Source organism: Olea europaea, unplaced genomic scaffold, assembly GCF_002742605.1.
Source record: "Olea europaea var. sylvestris unplaced genomic scaffold, O_europaea_v1 scaffold2489, whole genome shotgun sequence".
Lineage (NCBI taxonomy): Eukaryota > Viridiplantae > Streptophyta > Magnoliopsida > Lamiales > Oleaceae > Olea > Olea europaea.
This window is the reverse complement of record NW_019243118.1, coordinates 6,376-26,891: the sequence shown is the minus strand read 5'-3', so window position 1 is coordinate 26,891 and position 20,516 is coordinate 6,376. Positions and strand designations below refer to the sequence as shown.

General features: G+C 31.2%; 1 protein-coding gene and 2 long non-coding RNA genes across 3 annotated transcripts; all 3 read left to right on the top strand.

Annotated features, from left to right (window-relative positions):
• The first annotated feature begins 6,546 nt into the window (after positions 1 to 6,546).
• LOC111382400 lies at positions 6,547 to 7,784 on the top strand. The gene is made up of 2 exons (XR_002700495.1): positions 6,547 to 6,691; positions 7,199 to 7,784. It is a non-coding gene; the product is annotated as an uncharacterized LOC111382400 (long non-coding RNA).
• Positions 7,785 to 12,987: 5,203 nt separating this feature from the next.
• LOC111382398 (diaminopimelate epimerase, chloroplastic) lies at positions 12,988 to 17,944 on the top strand. The gene is made up of 9 exons (XM_023006366.1): positions 12,988 to 13,411; positions 13,931 to 14,098; positions 14,714 to 14,784; positions 15,368 to 15,425; positions 15,620 to 15,799; positions 15,900 to 15,984; positions 16,265 to 16,324; positions 17,187 to 17,260; positions 17,428 to 17,944. Exons 1-9 carry the CDS (start codon positions 13,121 to 13,123, stop codon positions 17,542 to 17,544), a joined length of 1,104 nt encoding a protein of 367 aa, XP_022862134.1. The 5' UTR covers positions 12,988 to 13,120; the 3' UTR covers positions 17,545 to 17,944.
• A 1,470-nt stretch (positions 17,945 to 19,414) lies between these two features.
• Positions 19,415 to 20,217, top strand: LOC111382401. The gene is made up of 2 exons (XR_002700496.1): positions 19,415 to 19,553; positions 19,721 to 20,217. It is a non-coding gene; the product is annotated as an uncharacterized LOC111382401 (long non-coding RNA).
• Positions 20,218 to 20,516: the final 299 nt, after the last annotated feature.

Sequence of the window (20,516 nt, the reverse complement as noted above, 5' to 3'; positions counted from 1 at the left end):
TATATATATATATAAATATATAACAGATTGATGTGAATGGCAATATGGCATAGACGTGTCAACTCCCTGTACACCTAAAGATACCTTGTTTGCCATGTAACTACTCAAGCCTCTAGATTTGGAAGTATTGTTATTTGAATTTTCTCTTAAATTCATAAAAACGAAAAACAATTAGATTTTTTTTTAAACATAATTAATACCATTGATTTCATTTATGAATATAATTCGTACTTAATAAAAATACAAAACAATTAAATTAAATGTTAACTTTATTTTTGAAAAGGATTTCATATTAATTGAATGTGTTAGTACTAAGTTATCACACCACAAGTAATCGTCTTTAATCATCTTGCATTCATCATCTAAAAATGGAGAAGAAGTAACTTAAAATGAGCTAACGTTCAGTAAGCAAGCATCATGCATATGATACATGCTTATAATATGCGTATGAGTTATTTTAGAATAGATAGTTTTTCTCAATTTCTTTTAAAAAAAAAAAAAAAAACTTTAACATCAACATTAGCATTTGAGTAATATTATTCAACACCATCAATGTTGACACCAATCTAAGTGGCAAACACATAACATTAAATTATTGATTCATTTATATGCAAAGTCATACTCATTTAATTGAATCTATAAAATGTAGTCACATAAACTGGTGTTCTGCCATCAATGGTGCTAAATACCATTATCCTTAGCATTTGAATAATACTATGTAGCCCTACTAAGGTTGCAACCCCAGTTTGGATAACATTGATGTGACATTAAATAACAAGTAGAATTAAATGACTAATTTAATTTCACATTTCATTTAACTTATCATCTAGTGACGTCTTAATTGGGTTGCAACCCTAGTGGAGTTAAATAGCATTGGTTTTAGCCCATGTTTGAATTTCATTAAATTACATTTCATTTTTCTCTTTTCTGTTTTTAACCGCACAATCTTTTAAAAAATAATATTACACGTAAATCGAAAACTTTTTATTCTTTTTTCAACCACTCATTTAAAAAAAAAATTATTTCACTCATTTTCATTTTTAAAAAATGGGGGTCAAACGAGAGCTCAGCTTTTTATGTTTAAAGAGATTTTTGGAGATACTCAGCATTTTATTGGCCCAATAAAATGTCCTCTATTTTAAAAAATTAACTCTTAAAATTATGTTTCAAAAAACTCTTTAAATTTAACATTTTAAAATAGAGACTGGGTTTGACTCTCCAATTTTGAAGAGCCAAAACCCACCATCTATCATTGAATACATTTACAGTATTTTATTTTTCAATGGAAGAAAATAATATAATAACTTGGTGAAAAGCGAGTAAAGATAAAAAGATAGGAAAATAATAAATATTTTTTAGTGTTATAAATTAAGTATTAAATACAAAGAGATTATTGAAGTACTTAAAAAATTTTGTTCATTAAATTTATATATACTCTTTAAATTGTAGAATATGCTTTTTAAAAATCGAGAGACTTTTGGAAATATTCTAACCACGTTAAATTATAAAAACATATACATACACAATTATATACTTATGGCGACTCACAGGATTTAATAAACGTTGCATGAATTCCTTGTAATATGAAAAATAAAACTAGCCAGTCAATTGTTAATTAAAATTAGTAGAACTTCTATATATTTGAAGAAACCTCTAGCAAATAGCACATACGAAATATAAAGGAATGGAACGTTTTGGAGTTGAACTTGCTTCCTCTGGAGGGATAAATATTCACTTTTACTTTTTGAAGGAAGGAGAAAAATTAGGTCTAAATTTATCTATATACTTTTAGGGCCCTATTGTTTTAGGGCCATGATTATACTATGGACAACTTATAAAAATACCCCTAAATTTAGTGATCCGTTGAAAAGTCATAGAAAATGTATTTTGAAAGTAAAAAATAACATGTAAAATAAGTGTCACTTTTATTTTAAAAAAATGATATTTGTCACTTAAAAAAGTGATAGAAATTAAAAAAAATTAGTGATAAATGCTCAAAAAAGTTACGAGCAGATAAAACATTGAAATCAATTCAATAAAGTGACTAAAATTTTCATTTAAATCCGTTATTATCTCGAGCGTACACCAACATTTTGAGAGATTATTAAATCTCAATCCTACAAAAAGAAAAAAAATAAAGTCATACACTCAAAAAATTGACCAAAAAAAGGTGACAAAATATCAATTAAAACCTATACTTGTCACTCAAAAAAATGATAAAAATTTTAAAAAATTAACAAATAATAATAAAAATAACAAGAATTTCGAAAAAGTGACACAAAACGCCAATCAAAATATATGTTTTGTCACTAAAAAAAGTGAAATTTTTTTTTAAAAAGTGACAAACACTGAAAAAGTGACAAAACATCAATCAAAACAATGTTTGTCACTCAAAAAAGTGACAGAAAATTTTAAAAAAATGACAAACACAGAAAAAGTGACAAAACATCAATCAAAACGATGTTTGTCACTCAAAAAAGTGACAGAAGATTTTAAAAAAATGACAAACACAGAAAAAGTGACAAAACATCAATCAAAACGATGTTTGTCACTCAAAAAAGTGACAAAAAATTTTTAAAAAATGACAAACATAGAAAAAGTGATAAAACATCAATCAAAACGATGTTTGTCACTCAAAAAAGTGACAGAAAATTTTAAAAAGTGATCAATGATAAAAAAAAAAAAAAAGTGAGAAAATTTTTAAAAATATGATAGAAAATTTAAAAAAAAAATGACAAGCACTATTAAGGGTCTGTTTGATTCTCATTCTTTGACCACAAAAATAAAAAATATAATCGTTATTCATTACATAAAATTATCATATTTGACATTTTATCTCTTGTGTGGGTCCCATAACGACCATATCTTTTATTCTCATTTAAAAAAAAAAAAAAAAGGAATCAAACGGGCTCTAAAAAATGATATTTTGTCATTTTTTAAAGTTAAGTATCATTTTTTTTTAATTAAAAACTTCATATAAGATCACATTTATTAAAAAATGATGTTTATTACTTAAAAGCAAAACAAAATGAAGTAGCTAACATTTAAAATCATAGCCAAACATACTTACAGAAAATAAGTCAAACACACTCTGTTATCTTTCTTTATTAACTTATTGTATCATATCGCTACGTCCAAAATCGACAACAAACCACCATCCAAATTGAAACAATAAAGAAACACGAGAAAACATTTGCATCATTTTTATGAATTTTGTTGCTCTCTCTGCATCCATAGAATATTCATTTACTTTTTCTTTTTCCCGAAAATAAGAAACAACAAAAACAAATAATTAAATAAAGAGAAGACCTCAATAAATATATTCAATTTATGCTTCAAGGAAAAATATTCAAACAGAAAAAAACGCAATGTATCTAAACATGGATAATGAGATTGACGTCCTTATTGTCAGCTTTTTTCCCTACATTATTGGTAAAACACTTTACATGTGATGCGAACCCGCTTATCAATTATAGTTACGAAACTTACGAAAAATTAGATGAAATTCAAACAAGTCAGGAATCAATGTTTGAACAACTCGTCCCAATAAATTATTGGACCAAATAACCAAGACAATTGCAAATAATAGCTTGATCATAAAAACTTACAAACCTCACTTGAATTGTTGAATATCACAAGAATTTAAATTCGAGTTCAGAATTAATTCGATTAAGAACAAGTTGAAAGCAACATGCCTCGCAATGATATCTCTCAAATTGCGCGTTTTACAATGAAGAGGATAAGTCTATTTATAGGGAGCTCATAAAAACCTAATTAAAAATGGAATTATGCCTAACAGATATCAAAGAGATACTGTAAAAATAGTTCTAACTAAAAAAGAAGTCTAGGCAAAATTTGAAAAATTGCGTTCCAGTTTTGTACTATGCAGCAACAGAGGTGTAAAACACGTGGTTGCATGGGCCTTTCTTCAACCTTCACTAATGCATCATCATAAATTCCACTACCCACTTCATTTTCACCACCAAAATTCGCTCTAGGCTCCCCCTTACCATACTTCCTTGCATTAGGAACTTCTCTAAATTGTTCCCTACGTAAATTAACAAGCAATATATCTTCCCTCTCCATCTATGCCCATTGCCTATCCACCTATCTCCAAACAACATTTCAAATCGTCCTATCATCTCCTCCGTCATAATGACTTGATTATTCTTCTCATTTGAAGTAAAATTGTCTTTGTCAGACATTCTAAATCGAAAATAATATTTGTCTCACGTGTGTACACTCATTATCATTCAATCTGACTTTTCTCTCTATTATTCTCACCACTTCACCTTTTTCCACTCCATGCTTCCTTGCAAGCGCTTCAAAGAATTAATTTAACCTCAATCAAAATTCAATCCTCATGGAGTTCAAACAAAGAATTGAGTAAGGAAAATTAATTCTAGAATGACTCAAAAAAGTAGGAATTGGCACTTTGAGCGGAACACTAAGGATTTAAGAATGTGCTTTTTGAATTCGAATTGTACACTTTTGACTTCTTTTACTAAACGTGCTTGAATTCAACAAAGATCCCAAAAAATCGAAAAGGAATTTATTTGAGCACTAATTTGGCGTATAGACAACTTTTGAATTTTTTCGATAATTGAATTGAATTGAATGACTCAAATATGAAAAACATGAAGAACGAACACAACAAAAGAATTAAAGCATATGAACTTGATTTTTTGAAGACAAGCTCTGATACTAACTGATGTGAACTCACGTAGTAATAATAGCTCTGAAACCAACAAAAAATTAAATCACAACAAAAAAAGCTAACATCCCGATTTGAAGCTTGACCCAATAATTTATTGAATTAAGAAACTAAAGTTATAAAGGAACTTGACCTCTTAATCATAAAAATTATGAACCTTGCTATGAAATTGTTGAACGCTACAAAGACTATAAATCTTTGATAAGTTCGGATAGTTTGAATGGCACATATTGAAAATATTTGATAAGTTCTATTCAATTAAGAACAAAATAGAAAGTGAAAATTTTCATATTATGATTCATTCTAAAAAACTTAACGTCTTTATTATACAAGGAATGTGCTTGTTATAGGCATAAAATAAACACATAATCAAAACAAAACTCTACTTCTAAAGACAAATCCAAATAAATTAGAAAATTATATAACAAATTTGAATAAAACTAAAATATTACAAATAACGAAAATACCCTTAAACTAATTCAAAAAAAAAAACGCAAAAATGAATCCCTAAACAATCGAATTTGACCTTCGAAGTTTGATAAAGTCACTAAAAACTTTGTGCAGAATCGAAAGACATTTTCGGGTTGTACTCAGGGCGAAATCCGACAATCGAGCTGAAAATTATACACATTTTGTACTTCCTGTGCGTTTTCGCACATACTTCATAGCCCTTCCATCTAATTGGTTTATGACTCTCTCTTCTAATTGATCTGTATCACTCTAAAACTTACAATAGATCCTTGTTAGCTTGCCCTCCATGATTCTCATCAATATGGATGATGAATTTTCATAAATTGTGCATATAACTATATACCAAATATCATAAGGTTTTGCACAAAAAGAGAGTTCTAGAAAATAATGCGACGAAGTATATTTGGTAAACCTCCAAAGTCTAATAAGATCGGAGGCAGCGCTAGTTGGAATGGCGATGTAATAGCGGCGAGTAGATTAGGGTATGATTGAGGATGAATCTAATTTGGTCTCACATGGGCTTAATATATACAACAATTTAGTGGATGAAATAGTACTCCACTTTTTTAGTTTCATCCTTTTGCTGCTTTCGAATTCCACCAAGTTCGGAAGGCAGTAATCATTGAATTTCTGTTTGTCATTTTCATTTGATTGGAGGTTAAAATGCCTCAGATTTAACATCTTTTTACACGTATTTGATCTGACTGGCATCCACTTCATCAGAGCCGGACCTGATGGGAGGTCCAAGAGGCCTCTGCCTCAGGCCCAGAATTTTAGGGGGTCCATTTTTTACTTTTTACCCTCCCTTTTTTTAACCCACTATGCCCATGTGTTCAAAAGAAACGAATAAACACTTTAATGAAAAGAGAAGGAAGGAATATCAAAAAATTTATTTGTTATTTTATTGTTGATTTAAGTTAACAAATTTAATTCCGTAAACTTCTAATTTTTTGTTTTATTTTTTTAAAAAATGGATTATTTGCTACGACTTAGGGCTTAGGGCCCAAATTCCGAAATTCGCCTCAGACCTCGCAAAGCACAGGTACGGCCTTACTCTTCATGCATGTTACAACCCATTTTATCTAGTCAAAAGTCAAAAGTTGAATTTTCAAAGTCAAAGTCAAACGAGAACTTTAATGAGGTAACTTATTTTATTGGGGTTTCTTTTACAAATTGACAATACTTGAGGGTTTAACATGGACATCGTTTAGATTTGATGATTTATTTTACAAGTACGGAAGGTTAATGACAAGTGTTATGCTAAAATTAAGTTGAGGGACTACCTTTGCAATAATAGGTTAAGTGGAGTCCAAGTGTCAATTTTAAAACCTTTTATCCCATTTTCATTTGTATAACGGAGATATAGAGAGCTGAGAACGGGAGAGGCTGGAAAAAGAAATCGAGAATGGGAAGGAAGAAAAAGAAGAAAAGAAAGGAAAGGAAGAAGTTGATGACTTTTGCAAGTTTGGGTGCTTCATTTCTTCAATTTATGTTTCTTTTAAAGAGGTATGTTAATTAAATTTCTAGGGTTTATGAACAATTCATTTATATTCGAAGTTTAGCAAGAATTAGAGATTATTAATATGTATTTGAGGTATTAAACAATAGTATATCAATGAAATGTATAAAGGAAGATTGATGTTGTAGAAACTGAAATTTTGAAAATGGGTTTATGAAATGGATACCTATTCTTTGTTTTTCTTGTGATTATATTGTGTCAACCACTTAATTTAAGGACATGAGGTTTGATTTCTCCATTTTAAACAATTTTAAGCTATTTTTGAGCAATTTTAATAATCAGGTGCTGATTTTGTAATTTTGCCCAGAAAAGTGCCATTTCTGTCAACTGTTTTGGTGATAATTTTCAGTTTATAGAAATTGGTTTTACAATTCCATATTGTGGTATTTTAGTGTTGTTTGTATCTAACATTTGATTTTCACATTTTAAAGGCTTTGAATTTGTATTAATTTAATTGTCAAATATTAATTTGAGGAATTATATCATTATTTCAGGTAGGACGTGAAAATTTGGAAAGGCTCGTCAATTAAATCAAGTTTCCATACATAGTTCCGTGAGTGGAGAACCTACTTTTCCAAAAAGAAGATTTCCTTTTTATTTTATAGAAGCATATTAATTACTTGAAATGTCTTATTTTCGAGAAATTAGTAAATGAGCATTATTGTTTTAAAATCATCAGAAAATAACTGATGTAATTATCTTACTCTTGTACACTGAGGGGCTACGACCGTGTACTAGAGTCATGTATTTAACTCCTATACACCGAGGGGCTACGATCGTGTATAAGGATGATTATGTTATTTTCATCTTGTACACTGAGGGCTACGGTCGTGTACTATAGTCATGTATTTAATTCCTATACACTGAGGGGCTACGACCGTGTATAAGGAAGATTATATTATTTCCATCTTGTACACTAAGGGGCTACAACCGTGTACTAGAATCATGTATTTAACTCCTATACATTGAGGGGTTTCGGCCGTGTATAAGGATGATTATGTTATTTCCATCTTGTGCATTGAGGTGCTACGGCCGTGTACATGGTATTGATCAGAAGGTTTATGTGCATATGATTTTATAGCTTTCAGATCATTAGTAGATGTTTACATGAGATATATTTTGATGTGAATTTTAAGTATATAGTGGATTATTAGTTTTCAGCTTACATTTCCCCGTTTATAATTCTACTTACGAATTTCAGAATTTCTAGAAGTTTTAGTAGTGCAAGAATTTTCAGAATATATGCATAAGAGAAAAAGTATATTTATTTGTAAATTATCCACTCGCTGAGCTGTAAGCTCATATTTCTTTTCACCTTTTTCTTTAACAGATAATAGTCGAGTTGAGCATTGTTGGAGCCTATAGATCTACTAGATTGGGCCACACGTCATTAGTTGTATGACCTATTTTATCAGATTAGGTAGTATCTGTTTCTTAGGTTACATGTACATTATGTTAGAAGAGGTTGTCATGAGATCACTACATGGTATATTTAGTATATTTGAGAATTGTTGATGGTAAAGCAAGTAAATATTGAATTGTCAACAAATTATTTGTATAGTTTTGATTTTGAGGGACTAGTGTACCTTGTTTTACATTATATGTATTGATTTGAGGAAATCTATTATGGATCAGGTGGATTTAGTCCATATTTTAGAGGAGCCTCTGTCATAATTTTGTTAAAAATATTTTTTAATCAAATAAGTCAAAGTTGCTTTGGCGGTGGGTCTGACGTTTAGTTGGTGTCTACATCGATGCACGACATGTGTCGAGTCCATTAAGATGATTTGGGACGGATCGTATCAATGAATGTATTTTTTATTAGCTTGCCCACCTTGTGAATGTAAAGTTTCAATAATTGTAATTTCAGTTTCTTAGTAATTTTTTCTGCAACTGACTTTTTTTTTATTTTATTTTTTTAGCTATTTCCTGTTTTAGGCCAGATGGGACCAAGAAGGCATATGTTCGTTTAACGCCTGATTATGATGCTCGGGGTGTAGCTAACAAAATTGGGATAATCTAAGTAATTGTCTCTTCACTTTTGAGGTTATAGTTGAAGGATTGAACTTTAGATGTTCTGGCTTTTGTGGAACCAAATTAATTTTTGTTTATTTGTTTTGATGTTCAGAGATGGTTTATTGCTTAGTAATATTATACCTAGATATCCCACAATAACATTGGAATTAAGACCATTTTTTCTTCCAGGACGCAGGAACTAATTACAGTACCAAAAGTGTATTCCAGGTTTATAGAGATGGAAATTTGGGAACTTGAGTTAATAATGGAGTTTGAATTATCTCGATGGTTTGGTGATGGGATAGTTTTAGGAAGTTTATAGTCAAGCTCCTTTAGATAGCACTTCTTCAAATGTGCAGCAAAGTACATTTAGTGGAAACAGAAGCTTAGATACCCAGCGTGCACACACATTACGCTAAATTCTTTTTTTAGATTGTCCCAAATCATAAAGATTTGACAAAATTAGAACATAAATATATATATATCCAAAACTATTGGGCTGCATTGCTTCTGGATAATCCAAAACCAGAGTGGTCAAAAAAAATTACGAGATAAAAGATGACTGCATAATTGCTATATAAAATATTTCTTAATTTTGAAATGGACCGTATCTCTTGTTAAAACGGCCCACTTTGATGATTTCATGAAGGATGGTGATGGAGTATAATGTAAAGGAAGTAGCATCTGAATTTCCAAATGCCAATGATTTCTCTAAAATATCAAAGAGAACCGCACGTACGGTTCTCCATTTTTTTTTTATTTTAAATTGTTTCAAGAACCTTCTTCATTTTCCATTTTTCTTTATTTAAAATATTCACAAGAACCGCACGTATGGTTCTTTCTTCATTTTTTTATTTTAAAAAATGTACCGAGAATCGCACGTACGGTTCTCTCTTTTCCATTTTTCTTTATTTTAATATGTTTGAGAAGTGCATGTAGGGTTCTCTATTTTTCATTTTTCTTTATCTGATAAACTTCTAATAATTCATTTCGGATGCAATATATTAAGTATTTATTAAAATTTTAACATTTAAAGATTTTCGACTTGCGATCATGGAAATTAGAATTGTTTATTTAGATAGTCTGCGAATTCAATTAGTTGAATCGCACGTATGGTTAATCCATTTTCATTTTTCCACAAATAAATGTCTAGAAATTTATTTCAAGAGAATTTGATGTCTTGATGTAACATGTGACGGTTATATTTTTTTCATTTTTATGGTCAAAGAATGCAACAAACGGTGGTTAAATATATTTGTAATTTTCCTCTTTTTTTTTATTAAGTAAAATTGAAATCTCGAAAATATCAAAGAGAACCGCACTTACTGTTCTTAATTTTCCATTTTTCTTTATTTTAAATTGTTTCGAGAACCTTCTCCATTTTCTATTTTTCTTTCTTTTAAAATAGTCAAAAGAACCGCACGTATGGTTCTTTCTTCATTTCGAGAACCGCACGTATGGTTCTCTCTATTCCATTTTTCTTTATTTTAAAATGTTTGAGAACCGCACGTAGGGTTCTCTATTTTCCATTTTTCTTCATCTGATAAACTTCTAATAATTCATTTCCAATGCAATATATATTAAGTATTTATTAAAATTTTAACATTTAAGTATTTTTCAACTTGCGATCATGAAAATAAAAATTGTTTATTTAGATAATCTGCGAACTCAATCAGTTGAATCGCACGTACGATTAATCCATTTTCATTTTTCCACAAATAAATGCTTAAAAATTTATTTCAAGAGAATTTGATGTCTTAATGTAACATGTGACAGTTATATTTTTTTTCATTTTTATGGTCAAAGAATGTAACAAACGGTGGTTAAATATATTTGTAATTTTTCATTTTTAATTAAGTAAAATTGATATTCTTGAAAATATCAAAGAGAACCGCACGTACGGTTCTCTATTTTTCATTTTTCTTTATTTTAAATTGTTTTGAGAACCTTCTCCATTTTCTATTTATCTTTATTTTAAAATATTCACAAGAACCGCACGTATGGTTCTTTCTTCATTTCTTTATTTAAAATTGTTCAGAGAACCGCACGTACGGTTCTCTCTTTTCCATTTTTCTTTATTTTAAAATGTTTGAAAACCGCGCGTAGGGTTCTCTATTTTCCATTTTTCTTTATCTGATAAACATAAAATTCATTTCCAATGCAATATATTAAGTATTTATTAAAATTTTAACATTTAAGTATTTTTCGACTTGCGAACATGGAAATAAGAATTGTTTATTTAGATAGTTTGTGAACTCAATCAGTTGAATCACACGTACCTTTAATCGATTTTCATTTTTTTCCAAATAAATGTCTAAAAATTTATTTCAAGAGAATTTGATGTCTTGATGTAACATGTGACGGTTATATTTTTTTCATTTTTATGGTCAAAGAATGGGAAACAAACGGTGGTGAAAATATATTTGTAATTTTCCATTTTTGATTAAGTAAAGTTGTAATTTTCGAAAATATCAAAGAGAACAGCACGTATGGTTCTCAATTTTCCATTTTTCTTCATTTGATAAATTTCTAATAATTCATTTCCAATGCAATATATTAAGTATTTATTAAAATTTTAACATTTAAGTATTTTTCGATTTGCGATCATGGAAATAAGAATTGCTTATTTAGATAGCCCGCAAACTCAATCAGTTGAATCGCACGTACGGTTAACCCATATTCATTTTTCCAAAAATAAATGTCTAAAAATTTATTTCAAGAGAATAGGATGTCTTGTTGTAAAGTGTAACGGATAGATTTTTTCATTTTTATGGTCAAAGAATGGGAAACAAACGACGGTGAAAATATATTTGTAATTTTTCATTTATGATTACGTAAAATTGTAATTTTCGAAAAACTGCACGTATGGTTCTTTCTTCATTTTAAAATATTCAAAGAGAATCGCACGTATTGTTCTCCATTTCTTTTTTCCATTATTTTTAAAACACCTTTTTTCGCTGATAAATTTCTCCATTTCTTATTTTAAAATATTGAGGAGAACTGCTCGTAGGGTTCTCTTTTTTCCATTTTTTTAAATAGATTTTTCTGCCGATAAATTTCTAATAATTCATTTCCAATACAAACTAATTTATGTTAAGTATTTATTAAAATTTATAACATTTAAGTATTTTTCGACTTGCGGTCATGGAAATAAGAATTGTTTATTTAGATATTCTGAAAACTCAATCAATTGAATCGTACATACTGTTAATCTATCCACAAATAAATGTCCAAAATCTTGATGTAAAATATAATGGTTATATTTTTTCATTTTTATGGTCAAAGAATAGGAATCAAACTGTGGTTAAATATATTTGTAATTTTTCATTTTTGATTAAATGTACGGATAACCGCACGTAAGGGTCTCTTTTTTCCATTTTTTAAACACATTTTTCCACTGATTAATTTCTAATAATTCATTTCCAATGCAAACTAATTTATTTATTAAGTATTTATTAAAATTTTAACATTTAAGTATTTTTCTAATTGCGATCATGGAAATAAGAATTGTTTATTTAGATAGTCTAGGAACTCAATCAATTGAATCGCACGTACGATTAATCTATATTCATTTTTCCACGAATAAATGTCTTGAAATTTATTTCAAGAGAATATAATGTCTTGATTTAACATGTAACAGTTATATTTTTTCATTTTTATGGTCAAAGAATGGAAAACAAACGGTGGTTAAATTTATTTGTAATTTTCTATTTTTGATTAAATAAAATTGAAAAATAAGAATGGAAATCAAATCTAGGTTCTCTATTTTCCAATTTAATTAAACATATTTTCCCCTGATAAATTTCTAATAATTTATTTCCAATAACGCAGCTAATAATTTTAATTTATTTATTAAAATTTTAACATTTAACTATTTTTCAATTTGCGGTCATGAAAATAAGAATTGTTTATTTAGATAGTCACGGAACTGAATATGATCGTTATTTTTCATTTTCTTTTAATTGAAAAATAGCAAATTTCCATTTAGGCTGAATCCATCCCAATTTGTATTTAAAAAATAAATAAAATTAAATCAATCTTGTATCATTTTTAACCCTAATCTAAGGCCCTGTTTGGCCCCAATTTTAAAAATTCATTTTTCTCAACCTCATTTTTTATCATATATTTTATGAAATTTATGATTTTTATCAATTTTTCGGCCATGTATTTCATTAATTTTATCAAAATTTATGGAAAAAAATCTGAATTTTAGTCAAACAAAATAAATACTACAATTAAACTCAAAACTTCGGGGGTTCAGTAACAATCCTGTGTCCCAGAACCATGAAGCCAATTTTTAAAGACCAGAACAGACCGCGTTCAATTAACGACATCAGCTGTTTCAATTCTTTCCTAACAGTTCTTGACTTCATTAGTCTACTTTTTCCTTCAATTCGCCGATGCCAATGGCAATAGCCGCCGCCATAACGCTGCCGTTCACCACCGTTTGCCGACGCTCCCTTTCCTGTTCTTCTTTCAGTTCCTTCCGATCCTCTTCTTCGCTTTTCCTTCAGTCAGACACTCACCAACCGCTTCCAATTTCCGCTGTTCGAAAACCTAATTCCCGCATTTTTGCTTCAATGAGCATCGAGGCTCCTGAGAAGTTTTCTCCCGATTCATTTCTAGATCGTAGAGAAAGTGGTATTCTTCACTTTGTCAAGTATCACGGACTCGGAAATGATTTCATATTGGTAAGTTTTGCATATCCTGTATATTTGTGTGTGTATGTATTTACATTTATCTTCGTTTACTTGTATGTATAAATTCAGTTCGACTATTATGGGAAACTCCGATAAATTGACAAAATGGGATTTTTGTTTTTAAGCTGGACTGTTTCAGGTTTTCTACATACTAAAAAAAAAAAAAAAAAAATTCTAGCTTTTGATTTTTAAAGCTTCTTTTGAGGGAAAGCACTGGGTTTTTCAAACTTCGAGATATGAGAATCTTTCTACCGTGATTAAACATAGAACATTCCGTATGTCTTGCTTTCAAGATTGACATTGGTAAATTTTTTGTTTAAGATCCGTCAAAATTAGCTGAAATTTTAGAGTTAAGCATAAAAGTGAGTTATTCTGTTATTTTTTCCTCTCTTAAACACCTTTTAAGTTCTATATTTAGACATGTAAACACAAATGAAAATTAGCAAGTTTCTTAGGATAGGTTTGATGTTTCATTCTATCCTGACGTTTTTGGTTTGTTGATTTGGTTAGGTTGATAATCGAGATTCAGTGGAGCCTAAAATTACTCCAGATCAAGCTGTGAAATTATGTGACAGAAACTTTGGTATTGGAGCTGATGGAGTGATATTTGCATTGCCTGGCATCAATGGCACGGATTATACCATGAGAATATTTAATTCCGATGGTAGTGAGCCTGAGGTAATTTGCATTTCCTGAGACAATCTTTTCATTTTTCCATGCTTTGGATGTTCATGTTTCTTCAAAATGATTGTGATAATTATATGCCAATTATTTATGCGCTGGGACTTCATGACTATTGCAATTTTTTTCTTAAAATTTCTGCACCAAAAATTAATTTCTTTAGATTTGTTGCTTTCTTCAGAGCATGTGCCCATAGGATGGTTCGGAGGTTGAATAACTAGAAAATTTTCAAGGATGCTTATGGAACTCAAAAAAATTGAAAATAATGGAGTAGACTTGCTGCAAGTAATATTTATGAATCGCTCACTTTTCATGCAGACATTGGAATTCAAACAAGGCTATATTTATCAAGAATTCTAATTTTTGCATGTTCCTAAACTCCTTTTTATCCAACTATAGTTAAAGAAAGTTCTGATTTCAAATTTTCCTTCTATTGGCAAATAAATTGTGAAAAATAAGTTTCTTTTTTGTTTTCCTTTCATTTGCTTAACCCTTACTATATTTCATTAAACAAATAGGGCTTTTGTTTGTAAAATAAATAAGTGGACCAATGTTCACAAGTCTGTTTTTATCTGGTCCTGATGGGTTTCCTTTTCCTTTCTGTTTTTACAGATGTGTGGCAATGGTGTTCGATGTTTCGCTAGATTCATAGCCGAACTTGAAAATTTACAAGGAAAGCAAAGGTACATATCAGTTTTTCTATTATTTTTTAAATTTTCTTGCACTAGCCTATGATTGCCTTTGGAGAATGAACCACCTTGCTGTCTGTTATAATAACCTGTAAGGTTCAACATTTTATATGACATTTGTTGTTCAGAAGTGGTTATGATAAAAACTGTTTTCTCTACTTTTTGATGATGTGCTTATGTTGATGAAGAAATTGCATTGTGTTTTAAGAATTTTAGAAAAATTCTCAAATAATGTTGTGAGTAATTCAGAGTAAATCCTCTATTGAGCATTTTTTTATGGAAGTCAGGGACCTGCAGCATATAGATCTTCTTATATGAAATAGCCCTTTGTTGTGAAACCCCAATACTCCAACTAATTTGTTGATTGTACCAAATATTATTATGTAATGTCTACTAGCTATCGATTGTCCGGAATTGTGATACATCTGTCAGTCATGTTATTTCAAGTGATTGACTGGTTCTAATGTTGCTATTTCTATCAAAATTTGCACTAGAGCACATTGCTGCTGATAAAGTTTTATTTACTGATACTTTTGAAAGGCTAAATAGAGATGTCATCTATTAATTGGTCTTGCAGCTTCACTGTGCATACAGGTGCTGGTTTAATTGTTCCTGAAATTCAAGATGATGGAAAGGTACTCAGAATTTTCTTAATGCAACCGAGTAACTAAGTTATTTTTCTGGTGGGTAGTAAATGTTCCAGTACATACGTTTAGCAGTCAACTTACTTATAGTTGCTTTGTGTTAGAAATGCTTTGCAGCATAAGTAAAATAACTTTTTATCTTCGTTGTTATGATATTAATTACGTGTGTTTGGTTACAATTTCAGGTTAGAGTTGATATGGGAGAGCCAATTCTGAAGGCATCTGATGTTCCTACTAAATTGCCTGCAAATAAAGATCAATCTGTTGTTAGGTCAAAATTAGATGTAGATGGAATAACCTGGAATGTTACTTGTGTTAGCATGGGAAATCCGCACTGTGTCACTTTTGCTACAGAAGCTAGCCAGGTATTTTATCTCCTGAAGACTGTTCTCCGGTTCAATTGTTCAGTGAAGTTCTTATGTGATATAGATTAACATTACATTCTTTTGGCTTGTTATGCAACAGGATTTGCAAGTTGATGAACTAAATTTGGCAGAAATTGGACCAAAATTTGAACACCATGTGATGTTCCCTGCCCGAACAAACACAGGTATCAGTTATACTTTAAATTTAAGCAAACTGCATATGCTATGGTATTGGTTAGTTTATACTTTTGTCAGATTTACCCCTCAAATACACATATGCTTGCTCACAGTTGCACATGGATGACCACTTGCAACAGGAGTATTTTGTGTGACGTAGAAATTATTATCTAGCGTTGGCTTAATAATGCAGGATCTATTAGAAATTATGACTCAAGGATTACAAATTACAATTATCATGCACATGCAAGATTTTTTTATTGTAACAAAATCTGTGATCTTTTGCAGAATTTGTCCAAGTCCTCTCTCCAAAGCACCTCAAAATGCGGGTTTGGGAGCGAGGGGCAGGTTATCATTTATCCATTTCTGTATATGCATTATCTAAATTTTCCTGTACAGTAGTGGCACTATCTTCATTCAAATCCTTTAACCCAGCTGTGATTATTGAATGCATGCAACTTAAAAACAGATTATTTTGTAACATAGATCATCATCGAATAAGATCCAATAAGATGATCCCATTTTTTAACACATTACATTGTTGGCACATTCTCCATCTTCCCTCCCGTCTCAATCATCCGCAACCACTATTCTCTCATTTCCCCCCTCCATCAATAAAAAAAGAAGAAAGAAAAAATTGTAAAAGAAAGAGAGAAACAAACAAAATTATCTGAAAATCTCCACCAGTTCATTACTACTTCGTTTGTCCTTTGTACCTCCACCTCCTCTGCCTTAAAATCTCCCAACATATTCATCAACTTTGCACTTTCCTCAGCCACCCACCTCCTGCTGTATCACTGCTGTCTCCACCTTGGAACTCATCATCTCCACAACTATTTTCACTAGCATACAATTATATTCCTTGAATCTTAATGTGTGTGCATGCGCACGTGCATTAATCTGTATTTGTAAATGGTGGGAGCATGCACTCTGTGTACAAGTATGTCTGTATCATTGATGTGTGTAAATGTGTATTTGTGAGTTTCAATCCATTGGACTCAACCTATGGATATTGATTAGTGGATTGATTTTCATCCGTATTCATTCATATCCAAATTGCTTATCCAGCTTGTGCATATCTATGCATGATTAACTGTTTTTTACTCAGGCTTTTAAATTGCATACTTGGCTCTACATATCATGTTGATCTGTCAAACTGCGCTGCCCCTCTTAGATATTTAACTATAACATTAACCGGGTTGGTCTGCAGGTGCAACACTAGCCTGTGGAACTGGAGCTTGTGCTGCAGTTGTTGCTGCCGTGCTCGAGGGTCGAGCTGGGAGGGTAAGTTTGGAATGGACGTGGTTTGTGGTCTCATTTTATAAGGGTTCATTCAATATAACTTTGATCTGTGCTTTGTAGAGCTTGATAATGATCAATCTGGGTTGTTCTTACTTTTGTTTCCACACCACTCATTGTCTTCTGCTTGTGTTTTTATCTCTTGAAAACAGAGTTGTACTGTCGATTTGCCTGGAGGACCATTGGACATTGAATGGAGAGAAGAAGACAACCACATTTACATGACAGGTCCAGCAGAAGTAGTATTTTATGGATCAATTCCTCTCTAAATCCTTTTATTTTAGACTTGTTTGGGCCATCTTGACTTCTAGAAAACTCGGAAGAAGCTCCCATTAGTTCTTCTAGTGTTGTATGTCTAAGTTTTGCGACGGCAAGGGATGGGTGGGGAATTCTATTTATCCAGTATGGTTGTGCCGCATTTTTCTTTCACTCCTGATGGGAAATACTGTTGCAATTGCGCACTCTTTAGCTCTAGGATTCGTGTTTAAGGGTGTCATTTGACATAGCTCATTTCCATTTTCCATGATGATGATGTCTAATATTTTTATTGGGGTCCAAGGAGATTAGTCTTTCTTTTTCAATACCAACTTCTTGTAATAAATTTTTGAATCCATCTTATGATTCATACTTCAGATTCAATCTGATAATGGTAGCATGATGTCGAAAAATCCATCACGACCAAGAAAAATTTCCGTCCAAAAGGGGAAAATAGGAAGCAGAGTGGTTATAGATGTTTTATTCGAAAAACCAGTTATATTATAAATATACCATTATATGCTTCTTGAGGATTTATTCAATGACACTAGTAGTTTAGTGACATTGGAAAGTATCAAAATATGTGTTACTTTTGGTTTCACGTCCTAAATTATGAATTGGGTACAATAAACTAAAGCATGAAAATCTAAATCATTCTCCAGAATTCTATGTGAAATGCAGTTCCTGCAACAATTTATATATCCACTTGATATTGATATAAATTAATTGTTGCAATTAATTATTTTATAATACCACAAACATTATTCAGTACAATACAATCAACAAATAAAGGCCTGCAACTTGCAAAAAAGTCAACCTTCTGGAGTTATCAAGGCCATATTTTTCTGGGTTTTACTAAACAAGAAGCATCACATCTTAGGTAAGATTGAGGAATTCCATTCAAAATCCTGCTAGTTGTACTTCTTTGACAGACGTTGAAGTGGCATGCACCTCCATCCTTAATTTGAACTTCACAAATTCAAATCAAGTGTTGGGTTTGTCAGAACTTTCATGTACTAATAACTTAATTTTTCCACTCACTAAGTCCATGTTCTTGTTGTAAAACTGATGAAGATAATGTCCCTTTTTGAGTTTCTTGTCATTTGAATAGACCATGTTTGGTTTAGCCAAACATCAATTTTTATTTTATTTTTTATTTTTTTGGTAAATTTTGATAAAAATGAATTAAATATGTGATTGAAAAGTTGAAAAAATTATGGATTTCATAAAATGTGTAGTTTTAAATGAATTTAGGAAAAAATGAATAAGACATTACATTGTTGGCACATTCTCCATCTTCCCTCCCGTCTCAATCATCCGCAACCACTATTCTCTCATTTCCCCCCTCCATCAATAAAAAAAGAAGAAAGAAAAAATTGTAAAAGAAAGAGAGAAACAAACAAAATTATCTGAAAATCTCCACCAGTTCATTACTACTTCGTTTGTCCTTTGTACCTCCACCTCCTCTGCCTTAAAATTTCCCAACATATTCATCAACTTTGCACTTTCCTCAGCCACCCACCTCCTGCTGTATCATTGCTGTCTCCACCTTGGAACTCATCATCTCCACAACTATTTTCACTAGCATACAATTATATTCCTTGAATCTTAATGTGTGTGCATGCGCACGTGCATTAATCTGTATTTGTAAATGGTGGGAGCATGCACTCTGTGTACAAGTATGTCTGTATCATTGATGTGTGTAAATGTGTATTTGTGAGTTTCAATCCATTGGACTCAACCTATGGATATTGATTAGTGGATTGATTTTCATCCGTATTCATTCATATCCAAATTGCTTATCCAGCTTGTGCATATCTATGCATGATTAACTGTTTTTTACTCAGGCTTTTAAATTGCATACTTGGCTCTACATATCATGTTGATCTGTCAAACTGCGCTGCCCCTCTTAGATATTTAACTATAACATTAACCGGGTTGGTCTGCAGGTGCAACACTAGCCTGTGGAACTGGAGCTTGTGCTGCAGTTGTTGCTGCCGTGCTCGAGGGTCGAGCTGGGAGGGTAAGTTTGGAATGGACGTGGTTTGTGGTCTCATTTTATAAGGGTTCATTCAATGTAACTTTGATCTGTGCTTTGTAGAGCTTGATAATGATCAATCTGGGTTGTTCTTACTTTTGTTTCCACACCACTCATTGTCTTCTGCTTGTGTTTTTATCTCTTGAAAACAGAGTTGTACTGTCGATTTGCCTGGAGGACCATTGGACATTGAATGGAGAGAAGAAGACAACCACATTTACATGACAGGTCCAGCAGAAGTAGTATTTTATGGATCAATTCCTCTCTAAATCCTTTTATTTTAGACTTGTTTGGGCCATCTTGACTTCTAGAAAACTCGGAAGAAGCTCCCATTAGTTCTTCTAGTGTTGTATGTCTAAGTTTTGCGACGGCAAGGGATGGGTGGGGAATTCTATTTATCCAGTATGGTTGTGCCGCATTTTTCTTTCACTCCTGATGGGAAACACTGTTGCAATTGCGCACTCTTTAGCTCTAGGATTCGTGTTGAAGGGTGTCATTTGACATAGCTCATTTCCATTTTCCATGATGATGATGTCTAATATTTTTATTGGGGTCCAAGGAGATTAGTCTTTCTTTTTCAATACCAACTTCTTGTAATAAATTTTTGAATCCATCTTATGATTCATATTTCAGATTCAATCTGATAATACTAGCAAGATGTCGAAAAATCCATCACGACCAAGAAAAATTTCCGTCCAAAAGGGGAAAATAGGAAGCAGAGTGGTTATAGATGTTTTATTCGAAAAACCAGTTATATAAAAAATATACCATTATATGCTTCTTGAGGATTTACTCAATGACACTCGTAGTTTAGTAACATTGGAAAGTATCAAAATATGTGTTACTTTTGGTTTCACGTCCTAAATTATGAATTGGGTACAATAAACTAAAGCATGAAAATCTAAATCATTCTCCAGAATTCTATGTGAAATGCAGTTCCTGCAACAA